At 48.4% G+C, this 27,540-nt stretch overlaps 1 protein-coding gene across 1 annotated transcript in view; it reads left to right on the top strand.

The window, feature by feature from the left end:
* Positions 1-27,540, top strand: part of PPP1CA (protein phosphatase 1 catalytic subunit alpha) — a 200,333-nt gene that overhangs the window by 143,176 nt on the left and 29,617 nt on the right. Inside the window, exon 4 of the mRNA XM_069628959.1 lies at positions 19,113-19,217. Within this exon, the coding sequence (XP_069485060.1) occupies positions 19,113-19,217 (105 nt within the window). The remainder of the gene's footprint in view (positions 1-19,112; positions 19,218-27,540) is intronic.

Genomic DNA, 27,540 nt, shown 5'->3' with positions numbered 1-27,540 from the left:
AGGTTGTTGGTAGCTGGGGAGTTCCGTAGAATGATCTTTGATGTAATGTTCCTCCTGGAGAATATGCTAGAGGGGAGGTATACTGGGGCTCTGGGCCCTTGAGGAAAGCATGGGTGGGAATTCCTATTGGCGAAGGGCTTACAATGGAGATGACTAAGGTATGGGCAGATGAAGGCAGGCCTATTTTGGTTGTTGGTACTATACAAAAGGTGCACTATTTGCCACTGTCTACTGCCCCAACCAGGGTCAGCTGAGATTTTTGCTGAAAATGCTTCCAAAGTTGTTGATGGAGGCCTTGGGCCATATAATATTGGGAGACGATTTTAACATGTGGGCGGTTGTTAAGATGGGAGTTACAGGGACACAGGATCTGCCTGGAAAGGGGTGTGGGTGATCCTGGAAATGTTGGGGGGGGGGGGGGGGGGGTTTACGAGCTCCAGGATGTCTGGCATGCAGCATCTTCACCCGAAAGAAAGGGGTTATACCTTCTACATGGCCTCTCGCTGCACCTTCACCAGAAGAGGATTGTGTACATCTCAAGAGGGCTATGGGAGAAGGTGCTGGAATGGATTCCCTTCCCACGTATTCTTCATCTTATGATAGTATCTGCTGCCTCGGAAATTATTTTTCACCAGGGGGCGCTGTGTTCCAGACCAGTCTAAGACCCTCGAGGGCCGCCGTCATCTGTGTAAAGGGCTTGAGCAGCGCCTGTTAACTCAGTTGTGTTTTTCTGATGCAACTGATTCGTGTTACGAACGGCGCATCATTTTCTTCGATGTCCTCGTCTTCTACTCCCTCCACACCAATGACGGGGTTAAAAAAAATGTCTGAAGTGTGGCAGGAAGATGTCTATACCTGACCCCCATCGGAATTGCCTCTGGTGCCTCAGCCCAGACAATCGGGTTGATGAGTGCAGGTCCTGTCGGGCCATGTCAAATAAGGCTCTTGGGGAACGCAGAGTTAAGCTGGCGGTGGGGGTGGAGAAATGGAAGTCTTCGAAAAGACAAAAGGATTCGGATGAATCTGGTAGAAAATCTCGTCATGAGTCAGAGCTCGATCGGAGAGTTGCTCGAGGAAATCTTCCTTGTCTTAGACTAAAGTCAAAAAGTGACGTCGTAGGTAGTCTTCCTCCTCCTCTTCTGAGAGGAGTAACTTAACCATCAAAGCACGATTCCCCAGAAAAATGGGAGGCCTTCAGGGCTTTGGTGCTTAAAATATTTGAGAAAGCGGCCCAGACTCCCTCAAAGTTGCTGCATGGTGATGCTGCCTCTAGTCACTCTAAAAGTGACAGGAAAATCGAGAGCTAAACACGCAAGAGTTGAAAGGTGTCTTCAAGGGAAAGTTCCCAGACGCCTTGCACTAAGTCAAAGCATGTAGTGCATAAATCGGGGCTAGCGGAATCGACGTCGTAAGTCAAGACTCAACACTGACAACCATAGCGTTGAGACCACTTGCAAAGATGACGTTGACACCTTTAGCTGGATCAAAGCCTCCAACAGCATCAAAGCCAGCGGCTTCCCTATCAATGCCTTTATCGAGGCCTTCTTTGATACCAAGACCTAAGTCGACGTCATTGTCCATGCCTATGCAAATTCCACCACCTTTGCCTGAAAGACTATCCACCCTCAACCTAGACTGAAATTCTTTAGATCCATGTCTTCTATATATGAAGAACATTCCTCTGAAAAGGATGTCACTCCAGCTGGAGTTAGATTTGAAGCCAGAGAGGTTCATGAACTAGTGGACCCAAAATCTAAAATAACAGACCTTTGTCTCCATAATGCCAGTGGCTTTTGAAAGGCCAGATCCTACAGATCATGCTGATCCCAGTGATGGCAATCTTATGGGAAGGGTCATTGATTTTATGGGTTGGAAAGCAGCTTCCCCAGATTTTGACCAGGATGACATGATTGACATCCTGAGTGAGGGTCCCTTAAAAGAATCCTGTTCTTCATTCCATAAAGCACTGCAAAAAGGGTAATGGTACATTGGAATACTCCTGATCTCGATTGGAGCAGTAAATAAGAAACTGGTACCAAAATATAGGCCAGCTTTATCCGGTCCAGAATATTTATCCAAACTGCAACCTCCACTAGGCAATCGGCTTACCCATCAATACCACCAGACGGGGACGATAAAGTTGATGCTTGGGCCTGGAAAGCTTTTTCTTCGGGCAGCATGGCCCTGAAATCGACTGTCACTTGCACATTAGCAAGATTTACTTGTACCCTGTGGGACTGCATGTTATCAGTGGCTGAACGCATCCCCGAAGGCGAGGAATGGGATTATTGAAGGATGGTAAAGAGGCGATGGAGGAATGCCTTCAGTCAGGATTGGACACTGCGGATAGTATAAGCCGGTCCATTGCATCTAACAGTCTTGCGCAGATTTGCATGGCTAAGGAAATCTGGTGTTGCACCTGATGTGCAGTCTAGATTACTTAATATGCCTTTTTAAGGCTTGAGGTTGTTTGGCAGCAAGGCAGATGAGAGCTTGGAGAAGCTGCAGACCTCGAAAGCGGCAGCAAAATCACTTGGCGCCGCTATAAGGCAACCTCAACAACACTCTTATGAAGGCTAATCTTACTGGAAAAGTCGCCTCTTTTGCTTCTATTCCCCTTTTGGAAACGGGAGGGGGCAGGCCAGTCGGAGGCCAACGAAGAAACACCCTTTCGTGGTGGAAAAGGGAGAGGTGCTAGATCAGCCACAGCATCAGGTACTACCTCCTCAGCCTCTGCTGCAGCTGCTGCAAAGCCACTTTGAGGTCTTAACCCACAAAACCCAGTGGGAGGCAGAATCACTTGGTATCTGGACGAATGGCGGGGCATTATGTCAGATGCCTGGGCACGCACTAGAGATAGTGACCCATGGTTACTGCCTTACTTTTCATCAAAGACCTAAGATCATCCACCGGGAGCCAACTCTGTAAAAATTCCAGAACCGCTCCTTGTGCATGACATTTTGCACCTGCTAGGGAAAGGTGCAATAGAACATATACCTGTAACGGAGAGGAACAAGGGCTGGTACCCCCTCCCCCAACCCCCCAATCCATACCAAGCACAAAGTACCTGAGGTTCACAATTGGTGGTTCTCATCAGTTTCGGGTTCTACCATTTTGGCTGACCTCAGCCCGAGGTTTTTCACCAAACTGATGGCGGTGGTGGCAGCGCGTATCGGAAGAAGGGATTCACATCTACCCTTATCTTGACAATTGGCTAATCGGGGCGAGTTCACCCGAACAAGCCCAGGAACATCTGGCCTTGACCTGCCACTTCTTACAGTCTGGGCTTCTCCCTCAATTACAAAAGTCACAAGTGATTCCAAGCCAAAAAGTTCATTGGAGCGATCCTGGAGACTTCCTCAGGGAAAGCCTCGCCTCCCGAGGAAAGAGCTCACTTCATTCTGCAGATGGTAATGAAGTTTCAAAATGCCCAACATCTACCGGCTTTCGACTTTCTAAGGTTGCTAGGCTCATGACAGCCTGCATTTTTCTGGTGCCACAGGCCAGACTGAGGATGAGATCCCTTCAAAGGGCCCTCAGGACTCAATGGGCCCAGTTTTCGGGGGAGCTGTCAGATCTTCAAGTCCCAGCCAAAGTTGCTCAAGATCTCCTATGGTGGGCTGGCAAGGAGAATACTCAAGGGGGAACCTTTTTTGGCAACCATGGCCGGAGATAACGGTAGTGACGGATGCCTCACTCACAGGGTGGGGAGCCTACACCAACGATCTGACTATCTGCGGTTGTTGGGCTCCATCGGAGTCCAAACTACACATCAATCTTTGGAGCTGAGAGCAATCAGACTAGCGCTGAAGGCTTTTCTGCCCTCTGTACAAGGAAAGAATGTCCTGATAATGACCGACAACACAGTGGCCATGTACTACCTCAAAGAGGCATTGGATCTCTACCACTGTGCAGAGAGGCAATGCAGCTTTCGTTCTGGGCAATGCAGCTTTCGTTCTGGGCAATGCAGCTTTCGTTCTGGGCAATGCAGCTTTCGTTCTGGGCAATGCAAGAAGGAATCTCCAACAGCAGTTCACCTTGCTGGAGAGCTAAACACGGCGATGGATGCTCTGAGAAGGCAGAGTACAGTCTCCCACGAATGAGAACTAGCTCAGGAAGTCCTTCGAGATCTTTGCCATTTGGGGAACCCCTCAAGTGGATCTGTTCATGACCGGGCCAACCGGAAGTGCAAACTGTATTGTTCAAGGGAATTTCCCCGAAGAGGAGCTCTAGGGGATGCGTTCGTAGTGGACTGGGTATCCTCCAGTCCCTGTGATTCCTCACGTAATCAGGTTGAGAAAGTTCAGGAAAACCATGATCCTAATTGCCCCGGATTGGGCCAGGAGGAAGTGGTACCCAGACATTCTGGACATGTCCATCTGCCCTCCTATACGTCTTCCACAAAGAGGATCTTCTCTCGCAAGAAGTTCAGGTTCTCCATCCAGAGGTCAAGACACTCAGCCTTCACGCATGGTTTTTGAGAGGCTAAGATATAAGGATTGGGACCTCCCGGATGACATAATGGAGATTTTGCTTGCGGCCAGCAACAATCCCTGTATCCGTGTTGGAACCAGTTCAGTAACTGGTGCAGGCATAATAATGTGGATCCATTTCTTTGTAATACTCCAACAGTACTTTATTTTCTCTTACACATAGCCAATTTGGGGCTCCAAGTTGGAACTATAAAAGGTTACTTGGCAGTGCTAGCCATCTTTAAGCGCTCCTGAAGGTGTCCTATTTTAAAATGCCTTTAGTCTTTCAATTCTTGAAGGGGCTGACAAATGTATACCCTCTGACACCTTTTCAGGTGCCCATCTGGGATTTAAATCTAGTCTTAAAATTTCTCATGTGTCCTCCTTTCAAACCTTTACATTCTTGTCCATTAAGACTGCTTACTCAATTACATCAGCCCGCAGGGTAAGTGAGTTGCAGGCACTGTCTTGTAAGCCTCACCACACCATTTTATATAGGGACAAGGTTATTCTGAAAGTCAAACTATCTTTCTTGCCTAAAATAGTGTTTAATTTTCATCTGTCCAAAAAGTCTTACCTTATTATCCTCCACCTCACGCTAGTAAGGAAGAGGAAAGGTTGCATAGACTGGACCCGCAAAGGGCTTTCAGTTTCTACATTTGCAGATTGGCAAATCTCTGCCAATGTGACAAACTAATAGTTGGATATACTGGGCACAAATTGGGCCTTGCAGTATCCAAACAAACTCTATCCAGATGGATAATTCGAGCAATCTCTGAATTCTATAAACTAGCTGGGAAAGCCTCCAAATGGATTAAGGGCTCATTCAACCAGAGGCATGGCAACTTCCACGGCTCTTCAGAGGGGTGTCCCGGTGCAGGATATTTGTGCTGCGGCCACCTGGTTGTCAATCTACACCTTTGTAAAGCATTGCTGCTTGGACTCTACTTCATATCAAGGAGGACTATTTGCAAAAGCTGTCCTTCATTCAGTCCATAATAAAAATGTCTAGTACTCCCACCTCCAAACTGACCACTGCTATGGGAGTCTATCATAAAATGAGGAATACATGGGAGGACACAATCCGTTCGAAGCACAAGTTACCAACTGTAATGTTTTTTCGATTGGATGTTCCTCCCACGTATTTCTCACCGACCCTCCCATCCTACCCTTCCGTACAGTTTACGCCAGTTGCACTCTAACTTCCTTAAGAGCCTGAGAACTTAAAACCTGATCTGCGACCGTGAACACCATAAAAACAGAACTGAGGTAACGGGCGCTGCTCGAGCCCTATATACAGCGGATGACGTCTACGACCGATGGTGGCCCCCGAGGGACTTCATCTCTGGTCTCGAACACAGCGCCCCCTGGTGAAAAATTTCTGAAGCCGCAGAGCTCGGATACGATTATCATAAGATGAGGAATACGTGGGAGGAACATCAATCGAAAGAATGTTACAGTTGGTAAGTAACTTGTTCATCTCACCAATCACATGGTCTGACCACGATATGGTTACAGTGCAGTTGAATAGGCTTGGCCTTGTACATAGGGGGGGTCCAAATGGAGATGTGATGAGTCACTGTGGAAGGACCCAGTGTTTTATGTGGAAATGACCATGGAAATTGGGAATAATTAAAAAATAAATATGGGAGAGGTCTCAAGGAGGATAGTGTGGGAGGCAGGGAAGGTGATGTGGAGGGGATCCTGATCGGGGAAGAGGTAAGGAAGAAAAGGGAGCGGGTATTAATTAACAGGTTGAGAGGGGTGATCGCTCACCTCAATAGGAGGGCGTGGACGCCACTGAGGGAGGACAGTGTTGGAGGCAAGGAGGAAAAGGGAACAGCTCAGGCTCCTGGAGAGTCAAATAATCGGGAAATTACAGTTCCTGAACTTTTATGAGGAGACCAGGCTGGCCGCCAGGTTGACAGGACAGCTGTCTGAGGTGGGTGGCGGCCATAGTACGGGTGGATGGGACACTGGCCCCAGAGACGGATGGAATTTGAGAAGCATTTTCTGCATTTTATGTAAACCTATACAAGTTGGAGGCTAACCCAGGGAGGGTAAACCTTTTGGCCTATTGTCGAAATGTGGATGCTGAGGCTTTCCCAGGAAGATGCCGAGATGTTGGAAGCCCCAATTGTGGCAGAAGAAATGAAGTGATGTGGTGAGACTACTTTATGGTTTAACTTGTTTGATATGCTGGAGATGGGGGGGGGGGAAGCACCAGATTCCTTTTCCGGTGCACTAATAATGGTGAGTCATAAGGAAGGTCGGGACCCCAGAACTTGTGGGCCTTGCTGCTCCATCTCTCTCCTGAATATTGATAGTTTATTTGTAATGCGCGCCTGACCCGGGGGTATCGGGGCGCAATAAGCATCAAGAGGGTTGTTCAGCTTAGGTTACAATGCTGTACAGGATCATACATTAAATACAAAGAGTAATAGACAAGGTGTACAGAATACAGACATGAGGCTGGGATGAGACAGACACGATACAAGCTGCAGAGGGCATTAAAGGCCATAATTACAGTGTGTACAGGTGGATCGGGAGATGCAATGGAGGTCAGCAGTCATTTTACTTGACCCTGTGGATGAGGCTGGACCTAATGTGTGGGTAGGGGAAGTCTTCCCTCGGGGGCAGAGGGAGGGAGTTCTAATATTGGGCAGCTTTGACCGGGAAGCTGCTTCCACCAGTCTTTCTACGTTTAAACCTAGGCACTGTATGGTTTGCGTTGGCAGAGCTTGTGGGACGGTTGGAAGGTTGTCACGTAAATCTGGTTGTGAGGTATTGTGGAGCGGCATGATGGAGACATTTGTGTGTCAGGGAAACTGTTTTGAGGAGGATTGTCTTTTGTGGATAGCCAGTTGTTAGATCTTCTGAGGTCAGATCTGGGCTTTTTTGGGAGTACTTGGGACTGCTCTCGAGGCATTGTTTTGTAAAATCTGAATCTTATTGGTAATGTATTTGTTACTCCCTACATATAGGGCATACAATAATCCAGTTTGGACAAAACAAGGGCTCTTGCTAGTGTAATGCAATTATTGTGTGATAGGAAGGGTTTGGCTGCTCTAATTAACTTACAGGTGTAAGCAGTAGATGAGGCCATGGAGTTGACTTGTGTATTGAAACTAAGCGTGGACTCTAGGTAGAATCCTAGAGTTTTGACCTCCTTGGCTACTGTGATGTTGCCATCTAATATGAAATTAGAGTAGTTGTGGCCTAGTTTGTTAATGTTCGTAGGGGTGCCGAGGATGAAGAGTTCAGTCTTGTCATCATTCAGACATCGACCATGAGAGACCATCCATGCCTGGATGATTAGGTACTCTATTCACGAAGGCCAAATCCTTGTTGTAGTCACCCGTCAACGGGATGAGGATCTGTGTATCGTCAGCATAGTTGGTGTAGGTGATACCCAGACCGTCGCTCATCAGAAAGGGGGTTTGTAGATATTGTACAGAGTAGGTGACACACAGGAGCCCTGGGGCACACCGTAAATGATGGGTATGGGGTCAGCAGCTGCTGAGGGTGAGAAGACGCGCATTGTTCTATTGTCAAGGAAGGATTGCTGCCCACTTCTCACAAGAAGCGATAAGTTGGATCCAGAGTTTAAGTGGTTGCATAGGATCTTATGGTCCACTAGGTGGAACGCTGCAGAGATCAAACTGCAGCAAAAGCAGTAGTGCTGGTTTACCGTTGTCTCAGTGCGTCTATTGTGCCTTAAGGTTGATGGAGTACAGTTTCAGTTCCGTATTTAGTAATTAGTATTTTATTTAATTCTATAGCGCACCAGGCCCAGGGGCAACCGGGCGCTTAACTTAGTTACAACAAGATGAAAGCATGACAAGGCAATGTGACAGAGTATTACAGGAGTATTACAGGAAGATTTACAAAATTTACAAAATATACATTCAAGCGAATATCGATAAGGCAGTGATTTACAGGATAGTTAATAAGGGATGCAGAGTAGGTCAAAGTGCAAGTAGGGCAGTAAACTGGTGTTAGCTGTCTTGGGCGGATAGCCAAGCTTTGGTAAGGTGTTTGAATTTCAGGAAGGAAGGTTCTGCTCTAAGGTCATTGGGGAGTGAGTTCCAAAGTTTGGCTGCCAGGATGGGGAAGCTGGTTCCACCTGATCTTTGGAGATTAAAAGGCGGGATGACAAGGAAGTTGGCTTGGGCCGCTCTGCGAGGTCTGGTGGAATTGTGGAAAGAGAATCTGTTTGCCAGGTAGCGAGGGGCTTGGTTGTGGAGGCATTTGTGTGTGAAAGCCAGGGACTTCAAGGAGATGCGATGTGGGATAGAGAGCCAGTGCAGGTTGCGCCTGGTGTCAGATATATGCTGGCGCCTAGGGATGTTAAGGGCCGCTCTGATCGCATTGTTTTGGACAATTTGTAGCTTGTTTAAGTTGCGGAGATTAGTACCTAGATAGAGGGCATTACAGTAGTCGACCTTGGATAGTACGAGGGTCCTGGCCAAGGTTACGCAGTTGGCTGTGGTTAGGAACGGGCGACAGGCGGTGATGAGCTTGCAAGTATACGCTGCTGCAGATGAGACTGCGTTAGACTGTCTAGTCAAGGATAGGGTTGAGTCGATGTAAATCCCTAGGGTTTTCGTGTCCTTAGCAATAGGGATGGTGTTCCCATCAATGGTGAAAGACTTGAAAGCAGGGTCACGTTTAGTGAGTTTTTGTGGTGAACCAAGAATGAGGAGCTCTGTCTTCATCATTTAGGCAGAGGCCGTGTTGGGCCATCCACGCTTGGATGACCTGGTAGATGGCGTTGATGGCGAGGGAGTCAGTTGTGTAGTCTCCTGTGATGGGGATTAGTATCTGTGTGTCGTCAGCGTAATTGGTATACGTGACGCCCAAATGGTCCAAAATATCAAAAAGGGGTTTGGTAAACACGTTATATAACGTGGGCGAGACACAAGACCCTTGAGGCACACCACAAGAGACCGGAGCGGGTGGTGCGGCCGCAAGTGGGGAAAACACGCGCATTGATCTATTATCCAGGAAGGATCTGATCCAAGTAGAGGCATTTTCTGAGAAATGTGCGGCTGATTTGAGGTGATGGCGGAGAATTTTGTGATTGACAAGATCAAAAGCAGCAGAGAGGTCCAGGAGAAGTAATAACGCCAGTTTGCCTTTGTCTTTGAGATCTTCGATCTGCGTTTTTAAATCGATAAGGCGGTCTCAGTGCCATGGCGAGGCCGGAACCCTGATTGCCTGAGTCCCAGAAGTTTATTTGATTCAAGGTATTCCTGAATTTGTAGGTAGGCCGCGCGGTCAAGGATTTTTAGTAAAAAAGGTACAGTGGTAATTGGTCTGTAGTTTGTGGGTATGCTGGGATCCAGGGTAGGTTTTTTCAGAAGCGGGATGACCCACGCATCCTTAAGATTGTCCGGTACAATCCCAGAGCTAAAGGAGGAGTTGATGAGCGTAGTGATGAATGGTGCTAGGTCGTGAGCTGCTTCCTTAATAGGTGCAGGACAAAGGTCACCCTGACAATTGGACGGTTTAAGGCTAGTGATGATCTTTTCCACTTCGAGAGTGGAGAGAAGCTAAAAGGAGTCAGAGAGTCTGTGATAGAGAGGTTTATGGTAGGTATAGGGATCTGTAGAGGGTTGGATTGAAGGCTAGATTGTTTGTTGTTGATTTTAATTTGGAGAGTGGCAATCTTACCTAGGAGAGCTTCTTGGATTTTGGAGCACCAGGTGCTATCTTTGGTACAGGTGTCAGGTGGAGTAACAGGAGTTTCAAGTTCTTTTAGGATTTTAAACAATTCTTTGGTGTTAGATTTGGCTTGTTCGATGCGTTTGTTGTATGTATTTTTTTGCCTGGAATATAGCTTCCTTGTAGTTAAGGGTGGCCAGGAGTACGCGTGATTTGTTAGCTAGAGAGTGATTGCTTCTCCAGTGGGATTCTGCAATTCGTTTTTCTTTGCGTAGAGCTCTGAGATGGGGTGTAAACCAAGAGTTTAGGTGGGCTCGAGGTTTAGATTTTCTCAGTTTCGAGGGTGCAATGGTGTCTAAGGCTATAAGCATGGCCCGGTTGAATGTGTCGACCAGGGCTGTAGGGTCAGAGCATGAGGGATCCCGGTCATTGAGAGCTGGAAGGAGGAGGGGGAGGAGTCTATCGCAGGTAATGTTGCGTTTGTTACGGGTGGCCATAGCCGGGGCAATGTTGTGAGGGAGGCTGATAGGTTTGGACTCAATATTGAATGTAATTAAGTTGTGGTCTGTCCAGGCGCACTGTTGGTTAGAGGTGATGTTGATGGGACAGTTGAGGGCGGCTAGCCAGTCAAGGGTTCTGCCCTTGTTGTGGGTGGGTTGGTTTAGGAACTGAGTGAATCCAGCATTAGTGAGGATGTTGTCAATAGACGAAGCAGCAGTGTCCTTGGGGTCGTGGAGGCCTAAGTTGAAATCCCCCAGTATGACCTGGGAGATAGCTTTGGTGTTGTGTGTGAAGATGTTAGAGAGGTTCTCCGCGAAGGTGGATAGTGGGCCGGGTGGCCGGTAGAGTAGATGGAAGGTGGTAGAGTGGTTAGGTGTGACAGCTAGTTTAGCTGTCAGTGCTTCCAGAGTGGAGGAGTGATAGTGGCTGAGAGGTGGAAGTTCAGAGCGTTTTTGTGGATGATGGCGATGCCACCTCCTTTAGATTGGATGGAATTACGGTCATGTCTGATAATGTTGTAGCCTGGAGGGATAGCGAGGGAGAGAAGAGGACCTGAAGCTGGGTGGAGCCAGGTTTCAGTGATTGCTATAAAGTCGAGGTCAAGGTTGAGGATCAAGTCAGCTACTTCTAGGGCGTGAGCCGGGAGTGATCTGGCGTTGATTAGCGCGCCTTTGATATTGTTTGAGTTAGGGGAGTTGGAAGATGGTGGTAGATTAGGTGAAAGTGTGGGTGGTGACAAAGGGAGAGGCAGTTTGATGCGGTGAGCTAAATGATGGGAAGCGTGGGTAAGACGCGAGCCAAGTCTAGCATTTCTCAAGGAGATAGAGCAGGGTAGGTTAGGTAAAGGTCTGGTGGCGAAGTGCTGGATCCAGAGGGCTGGGTTGTTAAGATAAGGGTTGGTGTGGTGAGCGTGGGATGGCATAGTTGAGGTGTGATGCAAGTAAGAGTGGCAGGTAGGGGTGGTGGTATGGTATAGTGCAGTGCAGCCAGAGTGCAGTATAAGGAGGGTGGGCAGCAGTCTGGTAAGTAGGGTACTGAAAGAGTACAGAGGAGAGTTTGCAGTAGTTAGACTGTTGGTGGGGGGCATGTTGACCTAGTAGAGTCTAAGCGCGCGTGGTCTGGTAAGATCGCGAGGGCGACCATATGACACTTACACAATTACAGTAGTCTGTTAGTGACCAAAGGCACAACACAATTGCAGTGGTCAGTTAGCGACCATAAGGCACAACACAATTGCAGTGGTCAGTTAGCGACCATAAGGCACAACACAATTGCAGTGGTCAGTTAGCGACCATAAGGCACAACACAATTGCAGTGGTCCGTTAGCGACCATAAGGCACAACACAATTGCAGTGGTCCGTTAGCGACCATAAGGCACAACACAATTACAGTGGTCCGTTAGCGACCATAAGGCACAACACAACTACAGTGGTCCGTTAGCGACCATAAGGCAAGGCAGTGTTGTGGTCTGAAGCCTGACTGACGTACTCCTAAGAGGTGATTAGATTCCAGGTTGGATTTGGATGTATGCCACTTTATCGAGGATTTTGAGCAGGAACTGGACTGTGGTGATGGGTCGGTAGTTGGTGGGAATGGACAGGTCAAGTGTTAAGTAATGGGAGGACCCCAGGATTGTTTCAAGTTTGGTATGGTGCCGGTGGAGAAAGAGGCATTTATGAGTTTGGAGATAAATGGAGAGAGGTCACGTCCAGCATCTTTTATGATTTGGGCTGGGCAGGGGTCACCGTGGTAATTGGAAGGTTTTAAGGATCACTTTTTCTACTTCTAGGATATAAACTTTATTGAAATTGAAGCACAGTATATGTGGATTAGGTATTGGAGAAGGCTGATGTTGTAACGCTCACCTGGTTCCCACGGGGGCGCTGATCTAGTCTGGATTACTGCGGCCTCTTCTAGCGTGATGCGCAGGACCCAGAACACCGATTGGACAGGACTTCCAAATCGTGCTTCCTTGGCCCGTAGGAATATCCTTCTTATGGTTTGGAAGGTTGAACTCTCCATCCTGCTTCTGGTGCAGGGGCGCGCGTTCGTCCAGTTACTTCACTGGTTTTCAGAATGGCGCTGGCAAAATCCACTTGACTTTCCTGAGCGATGCGCCGTAAGTATGAAAGTTCAAAGTTCAAGTGAGGCCCCCTTTATGCTGTCTTTCTCACCTGTGATCTGTCCTTTATTTCAGGTGCAGAATGAAGGCGATGCGTCGAGGGGTTAACCTGCCAAGGTGAGTAGTAATGAGGGCGATCCCTCTAGATGTCCTTATCATTCCTCTGAAATGTCTCTAGTCCTTTCCCCATAGGGGCCGGGGTACGGTACCTGCCAACGGGGCGGCGCCGACCCGAAATGTGGAAGAAAAGCCGGTAAGTATGGCTGTTAATCAGGCTTTCCTTCTGTGTCCTTCTGCTCACCTTTTGTTTCTTCCTCTCTCCTAGGTGCAGAGATGTGGCGTCCGATGCTGACAGCCGCGATGGAGCTGGGAGATGTCTCGAGGACAGGACAGGTGAGTGAAGCGTGGCGCTGCAGCGAGCAACACGATGCTTTTAAATTGAAGTCTTCCTTCAGGGATGCTGGCGAGAAGATTCCGGATGCAGGTAAGAAGCTTGAAATAATCCTTGGTTTTCACCTTTCTCTTCCTTCCTTGCAGGTCTTCCAGGTTCAAGACTGGCGTGGCTGTAGTCCAGGAGCAGACACGGTGAGCGTTAAGCTGCAGGAAGCAGAACAACGCGAAGCATGAGCTGCTGTCTGGGCGTGGCTTAAATAGCCTCTAAAGAAGTCCCAGGTATGTATCCTTCCCCAACTAGGTATGTATCCTTCCCTGGCCACACCCGAGTGAAAAAATAGTCCCTATGAAAAAATAGTCCCTTTCAGGTCTCAGGGAGGCCTGAAGCGTGCAGCATGGTCTGCATCAGGTAAGTGCACAAAACACCTCCCTTTATGAGCCTGGCTCCAAAGGCGCCAGGACTGAGTCCAAAGAGTCCCTATAAGGGGCTGCTGGGCTTTTACCCGAGGGCATGATGCCTGCTTCCGGGGGTGCTGGGCCTGGCCTGATGCTCCGGGGGTAGGCATCATGACAGATGTAGAGGCTCTGAAGTTGTAATAGGCTTGGGGGCAAGGAGGACAGTTTCTTTTATTAATTTTAGCTTGGAGGGTCGCTACCTTGTTGGATAGGGCACTCTGAATACTAGTACACCATCTTTTGTCCTTGAGACTGCTGTCCGGGGCTAGTATAGGCGTTTCTATCTCTTTGAGGATGGTGAACAATTCTTTGGCTTGAGTAATGCACAGATTATAATTGTTTGGCAAGGATGATTTCTTTTTTGTAGTGGATGGCTATTTTACTACGGCTTTGTATTGGTTTCAGAGGGGTCTTCAGATTTGCTCATGTTTACGTTTTTCTAGTCTAATTACTTCCAGGTTGGGGGTGGGGGGGTGAACCAAGTGTTCACATGTTTTTTTAGGTTTAATCTTTCTGATTTTAAGTGGTGCAATGGCATCTAAGGAGGATGACATTATTTTATCGTACTCCTCTACCAAGGTAAAGGAATCTGCGTGGTCATGGAGTAAGTTCAGAGTGGGAAGAATCAGGGGAGTACGTTTTTCAGCTGTGATATTGCTTTTATTTCTAGTATGAATGGCAGGAGCTATGTTAGCGGGTAGGGGAGGTGTGGCCTCTACAGAAGAGATCAAGTGATGATCTGACCAGGGCTATGATAAGGCGGTAACGGATGTCTGACAGTTGTAATATGCTATCCAATCGAGGGTCCTGCCTTTAATGTGAGTTGCGCCTGTCACTTTTGGGTGGACCTTAGTTCCTTGAGGGAGTCGTTGATATGTTAATGTTAAGATCTAAAGGGTCAGTGTACCCTAAATTGAGATCTCCTAAGGCACTGTGAGGAATTTTTAAGGTTGTCCGATAAGATATTAATATCTTATTGGAAGGAGCCTAAATAGCCAGGAGGTCTGTATATGAGGTGGATGGACAGGGTCTGTGTCAGTCAACTTGGCGATGAGGGATTCACAGGAGTCTACATTTTGTGGTATGGTGAGTCTCAAAGCTAGACTAGTTTTGGCAATTCGGTATTTATTGCAATCTAGTCTAAGGAGTGTAGTCCTCTGGTATGGCTAGCATGATCGCTGGGCTTGCTGCTGCGTGGAGCCAGGATTCAGTGATGGCGAGGAAGTCCATTTTTTCTTACTGGAGTAAGTCTTCTTTCTGTCGCATGGGCAACCATGGAGTGGGCATTTAATAGTGCACCATTTATGCTGTTCTGAGTGGAATCCAAAGGTGATAGCTGGGTGTTATGGAAGCATTTTGGGTGGATGTTACGGCCTCGGATGATTCGGCTGTTAAGCTGGAGAGGATGCTGTGTGTTAGTGGCATTGAGTGGGCGTAGAAGAAATGGGCTGACACAAGGTTCTGGAAGTGTTATTTATGGGACGGAGAGTTTTTAGCTAGTGGTTCGTAGATTTTGGGGAGTCTAGCACAGAGTTTGAGGTTTCTCTGGAGTAGATTGGATGCATGCTTTAGTAATCCAATTTGTCTGACTCAGGTTTTTTTGTCGAGGGTCTCAGGAATTGCTGATGGCAGAGTATTTGTCATAGTGAGGTTTGAAATGCTAATTATGTGTGGATGGCTCTCAATGGGATAGTGTAGATCGTTGACAGATGCATGATTTGCCTGTGAGGTTGCTAAAAGATGTAGGGACGGAAGAAGGGTGTCTAAATAGAGGTATAGTGGTGGGATAGCAATGGGTAAGACGTAGTGAGGCAAATTGAGTATGCAATGAGGATACAGCATATAAATGGCAAGGTTGGATGGTTAGGGCGGTATACAGTGGCATCTAGGCAAGAGGTACTGTGCACAATCAGGTGGTTGGGGCAGCAGGCACAGACGGCAAGCTTAGGCATTGTACAAGGCACAATCGGGTGGTTGGGCAGCAGGCACAAAGCAAACGGAGGCAAGGTACTATGCACAATCATGTGGTTGGGCGGCAGGCAGTATGCAGAGACAGCAAGCTGATGCGGTAGCACAGAGGTAATAAAATCAACTAGATGGGGCAGTGGACTGGCTGCATTAGGATTGGCTGGCACAGTATAAAGGTCGGTTACCAATGTATAGTTGGTAAATTAGCATGGTGTACTTGGGGTGGGGGGGGGAATCGTACAGTGAAGCATAGTTGTAGCGGCGTACCTTGTGAACGCAATTTAAGTAGCTACATGCAATAGTATGACAATGTTTGGCTAGTACAACGTAGGTTTAGCGTAAGAGTCCAGCAGTGTGCCGGCTATTGGTCCCCAGGTAGATGGGTGGCTGGGCCAATCAGCTTGGTGTGGCGTGCCTGTTGTGATGAGGTCAGGCGAGGTGTCGGTCTGCAGTGGCGGCCATCTTAGAATCCGGTCGCAGCACGGATTGTGTTCCGTGCATCAATTCAAAGCGTGTCTCGGTAAGGCAGGTGTGCATAGGGGTAGCAGGTGGCCCTTCAGAGTGGATAGATGTTAAATGCTGGGCAATATGGCGTGCAGATGGCCACTTGTGAACGGAGGGGCTCAGAGGGGCTTTTAGACCCAGGCAATTCTGCCGTGAGCTTACCTCTGCACCCTAGGCTGGGTGCTGCAATGCAGGCTGCCCCTGCAGTGCACTGCTAGCTGGAAGCTCCTGCTTCAGTGAGTAATGGAGGACTGGATCGATGCCAAGATTTACACACTGGTAGTGAGATTGAAAACCTACATACCCCAACTGATGCATGCGGATCAAGTTGGCCTTATAAAAGGGTAGACGGGGAGCGGACACAATGAGGAAAACCTTGCATCTGATTCATGAGACTGGGGGTTAGGGGGGGGGCCCTGCCCTTCTCTCGGCAGAAGCTGAGAAAGCTTTTGATGAGGTTGGAGTGGGTCTTTCTTGAAGTTCTGGGCAAGGTGGGTTGGGGGTCCAGGTTCAGGGGTGCATAATGGTGGTGTACACTTCCCCCTAAGGGCATCTGTGGCAGTTAATGGCACCTGCTCCCGCTGGTTTGCCCCAAGTAGGGGTTCTAGACAAGGCTCTCCCCAATCGTATTTGAGCTTTCCCTGGAGCCTCTAGCCATCTGAATCAGAGGGGACCCCCCGCCCAAGTAGGACTAACAGTGGGAGCAGTAGATTACAACATTGCTTTATACGCACATGATATGCTCTTGCATATAAGGAACCCCCCAACCTCTATACCAAGTGTAACCAAGCTGATTGAACAATATGGAGAGCTATCAGGTTTTAAGTTACAGGGCTAAGTCAGTCCTGTTTCCTCTGAGGCGGGACAGGGCTGAAGATGTGAATAGATTCGCCCCACTGGGGCTAATGGTTAAGTGGGACCCACTGCAATATCTGGGATTAATCTCACGAGTGAAGTGGGAGATTTATTTGCAGCCAACTTCCCCTCACTCATTTCTGGATTTCATGCTGACCTGGAAAGATGCGGGGGGGGGGGCGGGGAAGGGGGGGGGGGGGGGACTGACCGATCTTGGCTCGGACGCCTTAATGCAGTTTTTCCAAGTGACAAAAGGGAGATGCTTACGTTTTTGTGGCAGGGGAAGAAAGCAAGAGTTCCATACGAGGGTCTTACCTTGGTGAAGGGAGTGGGGGGTTCCGAATTTGAAATTGTACTATAAAGCTGTACAGCTAAGGGTCCTCATACCGCAGCTTATAATGCATAGGGAATTCCTTTCGGTTGGATTGGACAATCTTAACTTGGCCTCTGCCACAGTAGGAGTGGTTGTGGGTAGCAAGAGGTAAGTTTCCTTGTAAAATCAGGAACCACCCTATCCTGGGGACTATATGGGAGATTAGGCGTGAATGCAGATATGCAAGGAGTAACATTGCCATCTCCCCGGAGTCCTCTCTGGGGGCATGGGGTCCGACGCGATCCCAACCCCTGAGATTCAGTGCATGGTTTGAGGCGTGTCTGGAGAGGGTGGGCCAACTATGGAAGGAGGGCACCTTCATAACTATCTTGGACCTGGAAGGGGAACTGGGCATGGGTGCTCTTTCTGTCTTCTCAGCACTTCATTTTCTTGCTCATGAGCACTTACTTTAGCTGGAGAGGGGGGGGGAGGAATACAGAGACCTTAAATGTTTTTTTTTTTAAGTCTCCTGGATAAGAGAATTGAAACAAAGGGCTTGATTTCGGCTATGTAAAGTGTGCTGTTGCTTGCAGGGAAGGGGTCCACAGAGAACCTGAGATGGGGAAAGATTGACACAGGGCATTGGTTGGAAATGTGTAGGGGGTCCCTTGGACCTTGATCTCGATTCAGTACAGATTACATGCCATAATGCTCCTTCATAGACTGCAATATGACCCGCTCCGTCTCTCAAAGATGTCGGCGAGTCCCATGGGCTGGTGCTCATGTGGGGAGAGGGCTGATTATTGGCCTATGTGGTGGGGATGCCCTTGAAATGCAGTTCTGGGATGAAGTACTGGGGTGGGTAAAAGACCTAGAGGAATACTGTATCAAAACGCCTTTTCTGATACTATTCGGGGTGAAGGAAGTAGAGGGAACACTGAAGATTGTTGGGGCTGGCAGTGCTCCTGCTGCTGGTAGAACGGGCCTGCCTAGTATTGAAATGGAAGTGTGCCAGAAATCCCAGTAAGAGTGGAACAATGTTGCTCTGAACATATGCATCATGGAAAGAATAACTGCAGTCCTTCATGGAGGGCAGTGCCACATGTGATTTGGGGTGGATTTATGTTGAGATACCTGAAAGGCTAGGGAATGAGATGTTGAGCATAATGGGTTGGTATAGGAACCACGGTACCGAGTCTTAAATTGGGAACGAGGTGAATCTTTTCCCCCGAAGCAACTACCCCCCCAGTTGGACAATATCCCAAAAAGTGGAACAGCTCTCATGAGGCGGCCAAAGACAATAGTTAGACGCAGATGGTAAAACTCACTACCTGGAGATAACCGAAGGTTTGCAAGTTGGTTTACATTATATTAATGTAAACCATTACATTATTATCCCTCTCCCCAGTGTACAGAAATTTTGACTCTAATGAAGCATACCTACAAATTGAGATTGTTTCTATACATAATGCATAATTTCATGCAAGCCTAAATAACCTGCAGATGGCATTGACTGGTAGGAGTATTGTGGGTAGCATTAACATACCATGCTTTTATACTGCAAAGTTGTTTCTACCTGGGCTTTTGTTTTGTAATGTTTTAGTAGTCCAGACCAGACACCAGGGGACTATGAATACCGTTTGTTTTTGAACGTTCTGTTCAATCAGTAATTATTATACTATTGTGCTCGGTGGGAAGTTGGCCAATATACTTGAAACTGTAGAGTGGCTTCTACCCACTTGTTATGCCACCTGAAACCTTGCGATTATGGGCATTGCAGCCACCTCCCTACCTGGGACTCGTGTTTTGATGCAATAGAACTGTCTTCAGACTGACTTTTCTGACTTGCGTTGTCTTCTAGGCAAACGGCGATATAACATCAAACTATGGAAAACCTTCACGGACTGCTTTAACTGCCTCCCAATTGCTGCCATTGTAGACGAGAAGATCTTCTGCTGTCATGGAGGTGAGCCTTTGGCCAAGCCGCTAGCTTGAATTGCACCGTTCAGCAATAGAGCTGCTCCCTGCACGGGTACTGCTGAACTGCATGTAGCAACAAATCGGTCCTCTTACCTTCCCCACCCTAACCCTTTTGACTGTCGCATTCACCAGTGCCTGGCGACAATGCAAATGTCGGCAGTGCAGTTTGAAACCTAGCAACCTAGCGTTTATTTTGGCTGCTTGTGATTGTTTGAATGCCCGTGCTATGCCTAGTACAGCATCCATTAGTCTTTGGCCTGGCATATTATTTGTATACTTAACTTTGAATCCTATCTGTGTGATGGTGCAAGTTTGTATGAGTACACCTCTTGGTTTGTGCCTCGTGGAGAAGTCTTCTTACGATTCGTACATTCAAGTGTCTGTGGGTAAACTAGCACGGGGTCGAACTGACATCCATGGGACCAGACAATGTTTCACACAACTGGCACCCTGCTTTTTAATGTATTGTAATAAAAAGTATTTTTAAAGTACAATTCATGAATCAATATAGTTTTTAATTGAACCAATAACCTGTTTAAAAAAAAAGGCAAAACTCGAAGCCCTGCTGGGAAGCATATACCATGGAAGCCAATGACGGACAACTCTGCACCTAGGGAGGTTGAGAAGGTAGAGGCTGAAAAGCGGTATGGGCACTCCCTAGGACCAAGTCCATTAAGTCTCCAAATGGGGGAAGGAGCCATACTGGCATCAATTTGAAGCATTATCTCATTTCTACAGCATAGGGTCTGGCGTGGATTTGCATGCTCATGAATATTCCCTTTCAGGGTGGGAATCCTTGGTAAAAGGAAAGCTTGTTTCTAAACTGTCCTATGTTTAGCCAGCGTAGCATCTAGATCGGATTGCGAATGTTAGCAAGTGCCACACTTAGTTGGAATTGCGAACATTAGCCTGTGTCACATCTAGACGGCATTGTCTGCCAGTGCCACATCTAGATAGAATAGCACATTTTAGCCAGTGCCACATCTAGACTGCATTGGGGATATTACCAATGCCACATTTAGATAGAATTGTGAATGCTAGCTTGCTTCACATCTAGACAGGATTTCCAAGGTGGGCCAGTGCCACATTTGGATTGAAATGTGAATATTGGCGTGTCATATACAGACAGGATTGTGACTATTAGCCAGTGCCGGATCCAGATAGAAATGCAGAAATATTCACGTGCCAAATTTAGCACCTCACTTCTAGATGGCGAGACCAATAACCAACACACTAACCATTTCTCCCCTCTGCGTACATCGCAAACTCTAACGAAACACAACCCTAAAGCAAAACAAACCGCACTTTAGTACACTGCAACAACAAAACAAACCATGCATAGCTTCGCACAACAGCACACGACTTCTACCGACCGGAAAGCACCCCCAAGCTCAGTGAATGGCTTTCCGAACTGAAGTTGCTAACAGCACATCTCTGCTCTCTTGCACTTATCCCACTTGTTACCACTAACTCACCCCACCCACTTTCCTTTTCAGATCCACCAGAGCGTCGGGAAACCACTCCGGTGTTCGGTGTGTAGTACAAATATCCTTTAACATATAAACCAATCATGGAGCTCTGGTAGCCATCTTCAGATGTGTACAGCATGTTTAAGTGTTGGTGTCCTTGTGCTGCACTCTTTTGCTGCGTTTTTCACTTTAATGGAATTAAACTCTATTTTTCGGTCAGTCGAGCCCTTGTGCTCCATCGATCACCTTTCCAACTAACAGGGATCCGTTTTCTGTCTTTTTCAGTGCCCCTCAAGGGCTGTTTTTGTCGAGTTCCTCTTGGCGGTGTCCAGAAGAGTCTTAAGGCCTACACCGCATGGATCATGTTGGACGAGAAGGCTTTGCTCCGCCTGCGATTTGCAGAATTGTGTACATGGACGACAAGCATTCCCAAGGCCTGTACGGCTTGCACCTGACGCATAATGAGGATTGTGTGCTTTGCTGTGGCTTCACAAAGCACATGTTGAAGGATCACCGCCAGCAGTTGGAAGCGTGGCTAGTCCAAGGCCTCTGCCCTGGTTGCCACCCAGGGGCATGCCTCTTCCCCCAGATCCAGCAAATCTGAGAAGGATTCAAAATCCTTTGAGGGCACCTCACCCGTGGGGGCCCAACACAAGACCAAGCACTGGAAGTCGGCTTCCATCAGGGTCGCCGCTGCTGTGGGTCCCGCAACGATCAGGGTGCAATATCTCCATCGATCTCCAGCCACCACTCTGGATCATCGTCCAAGAGGAAGTCAACTACCCCAGGGAAGCTAAGAGAATCCAGAGAAGGCCAAGCAGGGTGCAATGTCCGACCCACCTGCAACGGAGAAGGCCAAGTTAGACCAGGGGTCTGACAAGGCCCTGAAGAAGGCCAAGCAGGACAAGGCGTCCAACATGGACAGGAAGGAAAAGGCCAAACCGGACAAAAGTCACCTTCCCTCAAGGTGGTGACGTTGCTTTCAAAGGCTGTAGGGGCAGTCCCACAGGGTACCACGACTGCCAGGGTGTGTGTTCCTCCCACGAGGGAGGCTTCGAGCAAGCCAGCTGAGAGAACCCCAGAGAAGAGCATGCTGGACCTCAGCCCGGAACAAACCCCTCTGGACCCAAAGAAGGGGGTGGGGGCGTTTAAGGCCTCCAAGGTATGCACATTTCTTCGGCAGATGTGGATGAGATAATTTCCGTCCACACCGTCCAGGAGGGGGGATGAGGGAATCTCTAGAGGCTCACCCTGCTACGGGGTTGATGACGGGGTCCCGGAACCCAACGCTCCTACACCCCAGATACCGCCCGAGTCCTTTCACTGGACTTCCTCTCAACCCTACACATGCTGGTGTCTGAGATGGAGGATGCCAGTAACGGTCACCCCGTTGACACCGGGGGAACCGCTGGCCAAGAAGAGGAGGCACCTCATACCTCCATCCCACCCATTGCCCCCTCGTAAGAAGGACCAGGAGGCCCTTCCCTGACTTAAGACGGCTCAACAAATAAAGTCCCAGAAGTACAGGATGGTCACGCTGCAGCATGTGCTCGACCAGCTGGAGGGGGACTTGTCTTTTTTGGATCTGGAGGACATGAACTTCAACATCCCCATACACAAAGGACACAGCAAGATTCTATGCTTCGTCGTTCAGGGGAAGCATTCAGTTCCAAGGCCCTTCCATTCAGGCTGAAGCCGGTGCTCAGTCTTCACGGAAGTGCTTGGTGCCAGTGGCAGCCCATCTGCAATTGCAGGGGATCCACGTTTACCATTACCTGGACTACTAGCTCATCTGGGCGAAGTCAAGGGACACTGCCGTCAAACACACGGAGCAGACTGGCTTCTGATGGATCTGGGGTTCTCTGAACTATGCAAAGTCCTACTTAACTCAATCGCAGGACTCCTAGGATCCAAGCTGAACAGTGTCCTGCCTGGGGTCACTGTTGGAGGAAACGATATCTGCCATACTGGGCAAGGTGCAACACCTGTTGGCACTGAAGATCGCCACGATAAGGACCATCAAGTCGCTGCTCGCCATGTAATTGTGCATTTACCTGATACAGCTCTGCAGGCTGCGGCCGCTGCAGGAGTTTGACGCCCGTTGAATCCGTGTCCGGAAGCTTCACGACAGAATTGCACTCGAGGACGAGCGATGAGATGGTGGGGATCGCCAGAGGTACAGATTTCACGAGCCCCGTACAAGGAGATGGTCATGACTGATGCATCTCTGGAAGGATGGGGTGAGGGGCACACCAATCGTCACCACGCCAGACGCCTGTGGCTGCCGTAAGGAGGGGGGGGGGGTGAGGGTCATTCTCATTCCCCTGGGACGGCCTGTTTCTGTATGCATTGTTGCAGTTGCTTAGAGTCATCGATCAACTCAGACGGTGCCGGAGATCCTCGTCGTGCTGGAATGGCCAAGGCAGATCTGGTACCTGGAACTTCTCAGCATGTCAGCAGCCCCTCCAGTCAAGCTGCCAGTGGTCACGGATCGTCTCGCCAGGGAAGGAGGTGAAATGCTACACCATGACTGAGGATCTCTGAACCTGAAGGCCTAGCTCCTGCAGCATTAGAATTCGGGTTGCCATCTTCCAACAGACTGCAAGGGGGGTTCTCACCAAGGCCAGGGCATCTACTTTGAAATGCTCTGGACTCAAATGGAAGAGGTTCGCAGTTTGGTGCCGTTCACAGAAGATCTTTGGCCCTGTGAATACTAGGAAGGCCCTCTCAAAGGCTTCCATTTCCAGGTGGCTCTCTGGCTGCATCACTCATGGTCACCGGTTGGCAAACTGACCGTTGCCTGGCTGTCCGAGAGCCCATTCGACCAGAGCGATCACTGCTACTACGGCAATCTGGTTTGGTGCGCCCCTGCTGGACATCTTCAGGACTGCTACATGGCGGTCGGCTCGCATCTTCATGAGATTCTACTGCATCGACAGGGATTCCAGAGTTGGCCAGGCAGTGCTGCGCAACCAGTTTGTTTGAAGGTGAGCCTGTTGAGGAGGTAAGAGATGCTTAATGTTGAGCCGTACTGCTATGTATTCCTTATTCATGTGGATCCATGCCAGACCCCATGCTGGAGAAGGAACAAGGTAGTTACCAGTAACTTCTTCTCCAGCACGGGTCTGGCATGGATTCACATGCAAACCCTCCAGCCTGCCCCTCCGCGGCTTATCTCGTGGTCCTACTGCCACTTTACGTGCTACCAAATCTGAAGATGGCTGCCAGAGGGGCTTAGGTAGAAGGCAGTCAATGGCTGGGGGCAGTATGACCCGTAGACCAGTGATTGGTTGTTAGGAAAGACCGTTCAGAGGTGGAACTGAAACTGATTTTTCTTTACTGGGGATTCCCAGCCTGACTACGGGAATATTCAGGAGCATGTCAATCCATGCCAGACCCATGCTGGAGCAGTTACAGGTAAGTAACCTCTTCCTTGTGGGATGTGCCTGTTAATCACACTGCATTACCACATGGGTACAGAAGGCTGTGCAAAAGATTAATTCTCAAAGGAATGTACTGGAGAACATCAATGTTAAAAGCAACAAGTGACTGACACAAGAAGGGACATTGGCACTACAAGTGTAAAACTTCCCTGATGGGGCAGGCAGTTGCCCCCAAAATGATGGTGCCACATAGCTCTGAAATTGGCAATTGTGAATTGCATGGCGCTGAACTTCTAGATGAGCCAATAGGCTATATTTACAAGGATGGACTGTGCCTAAAGGCCACGAAAATGGAAGCTGCACCCTCCATAAACTGCTTGCATGGTGCACTTGCAGATCTTATGAAAAGGGGTCCCTTCATACTCCTGGAAGCCTTAATTGTGAATAGATGGGTGTGAGGGGCTGATCAACAAGTATCCTCACTATACCCCCCAAAAGTTTCACAAAAACCTGGGTTACAGGGGGCAGTGCACCATCTACTAGACTAGTCCGCTGCATGACTGAATTATGGACGCTCTAGATGGCAATCGTGCCGTATACATTGCATTTGAGTCACAAACAATGGCAGTTTCGTTTTCTAATCCAAACCCTTGATGAACCAAAGATCGCATTCCATATAATTCATGGAACAAGTGAAATAGACCTGTTTACAACAGCACCTGTGAGACCTGGAAACTTCAGAATTGGGAAATAGACTTGGCCCCACATGATCCAGTTTGCTCTCAAATGACGTGCAGCCTCAAGTAGTTGCTACAGCCAACATGTGTGGCACGCCAGGATCCACATCCAAGCTGTCTGCCAATAAGTGGACTCCTGCACTTTGGGAAAATGACTGCAAATATGCACCTAGGAAAAATGCAGCCTTCCTATCCAGGTATGGGCGTTCCAAATGCAGCCTTAGTACAGAAGCAAGAGTACAAACCCTCTTACAGAAGTATCCAATTCAACGAAACAGTCTAGATGACTGGAGACAAACGGCCCCAATGGCAACTGTAGTATCAGCCCAAAACTCTGGCAAATATGATCGTGGGCTGACTTTGAATGAAAATGAAACCAAGTATTTGGGGACCAATTTCCACCAATCCTTCAGTTAGAGTGCTCAGCTGCTAGATCACCGGGCTTTTGCAATTCCTTTCTGGTCCCAGCACCATCATGGCAGAAATACTGACCATACCATTCAAAAAGGTTGCCTGATGGTGCCCTCTCGGTGCCAGTGAAACCCTCACGAGTGGCATGCTGTACAGGCAGTGCACAAACCTTGCACTATACCACGAAGTCAAAAAGGCAAACCTCTCCTCCTGCTTGCAAAGCTATACCTTTTTTGAAAAGGGTACCGTCCAAGTACCCAAGGAAGCAAGACTGCATGTTACTTCATTACTCAAGAGACTGGACATGGTCCTGAGAAAGTGACAACTGTGTGGTCTGATTATAAAACTGAGGCCCTACCTCATGTCTCCACCTTGCTTAAGTCTACATGAGGAATGCTTATTTTCCCTTTTCTGTACTTCACTGCATATAATCTGCGATGTAAAGTAGTGTGCCCGGTGTCCAGACAAGCAATATTGGTGTAATCATGACAAGACTGGCCACTGCAAGGGGACATGCCCACCCAGTGCAAGGGCACTCGGATGCTGCAGGATCATGATTCTTAATATGTGGTAAAATCTCATGATGCCAACACAAGTTTCTCTGGACTGTGTACAGTAGTTGCTACAGTGAGTAATCTGATATACGTCACATGCCAGGGTGTGGACGTTCGACCAAATCCTGTTTTGCACACCAACAGTAACCAAAACCCTTGCTAAATCGCCCACTTTGAATGGAGTGTGTCCTCCCACGTATTCCTCATCTTGTGATTTATTTTTTTTGCCAGCTTCGCTGCATCGGAAAAAAAGTCGGCAGAGGCCGCTGTGCTCGGTCGTGGCGTCGAATATCCCTCGACAGGCTCTGTACCGTGTCAACTTCACCGATGGTATAAATGGCTTGAGCCGCGCCCATTGGATTCAGTTCCATTTTTCCGATTGCTTCGCTCTCGTGAACGGTGCGCTTTGAGATTTTCTGTCATGAAAATGTCCATCGACCGCTTCGACTCCCAAGACTGGGTTTAAGAAGTGTAATTACTGGATCGAAGATGTCCATCACCAATCCTCACTGTGATCTGTTTGGTGTCTGGGCTCAGACCATCGAACCAGCGACTGTGGCTCCTGTCCGTCTGATGGAGAAGGCCCTCCGTGAGAGGAAAAGTAAGTTAGCAGTGGGGCTCTTCGAAAGCCTTATTTAAAAAGCACTCTAAGAGATTCGATCTCGTAGCAGGTCGAGACGATCTTAGTCTTCCTCTAAAAAGCTCAAAAGGAGACATAGATCTCCGTCATCGTCCGATTCGTCGACAGAATTGGTTCGATGTCCGACTAGATCAGATTCCCCTTCAAAGTGGGAGAGCTTTAGAAAGAGTTGCAGGTCTTTCAGAACGCGGCCTTGACCCCCCCCCCCCCCCCCCCTCAAAAACCTCAGAAAAGCCAGACCCCGGTTGCTCCTTTGGATGACGCAGGGAAGTCGGGAACTACAACGGTTAAGCCTAGTAGTACCCATAGATCACAAGTCGAGAGATCCTCGAGGATCGAGTGCCTCTCCGATCCCTCATAAATTATTGCAGTCGGGTGCAACTTAATCGGCGCCGACTGCTCCGACAACGAAGCCTAGTTTATCCTCTACGCCTTTGTCGAAGGCTTCGTCGAGTGTGTCGAAGGTTCCTTCAAATCCCTCGAACAAAACACTGATTCGTTCCTCAAATTATGAGGAAGAAAGAAGGTTTACACCTTTACCAAGATTGGACTTCTTTAGGTCCATGTCTTCAATTTTTGAGGAATCTGGTTCAGATGATGTCACTCCTCTTGGAGTAAAATATGGGACGAGGCAAGTTCCAGAGGAACTGATAAATCCTGAGACAAAAATGAGAGATCTATCTGAAACTGCATTCTGCTAGTTGTGTGGACACATCACCCGAACTGGAGTTTGCTGCACCTGATCCTGCAGAACATGCAGACTCGGGCTATAGGAATTTGATGAGTAGGGTGATTGAGAGTATATGGGTTGCGGAAGAGCCTCCCCTATGTTTGAACAAGATAATGACGGATATTCTAGTTCGAGGACCCCGGAAAGATCCAGTTCTCCCCTTTCCTAGCGCATTGCAAAGAACAGTTGAGAAAAACTGGGAAAAACCTGATAGCATTGCTGGAGTAGATGGCAATCTCCCAAAAAAGTACAGAACTTCCACTTCTGACCAGAATACCTGAGTAGACACCCTACTCCAGAAAGCTTGGTTATTCTGGCAGCTACTAAATCCAGGCAGGCAGCATACCCAACCATACCTCCGGACAGGGAGGATAAAAAGGTTAAT

The sequence above is a fragment of the Ambystoma mexicanum genome, chromosome 12, assembly GCF_040938575.1.
Source record: "Ambystoma mexicanum isolate Mex_15411 chromosome 12, UKY_AmexF1_1, whole genome shotgun sequence".
NCBI classification, from domain to species: Eukaryota; Metazoa; Chordata; class Amphibia; order Caudata; family Ambystomatidae; genus Ambystoma; species Ambystoma mexicanum.
This window is presented reverse-complemented; position numbering and strand designations above follow the sequence as displayed.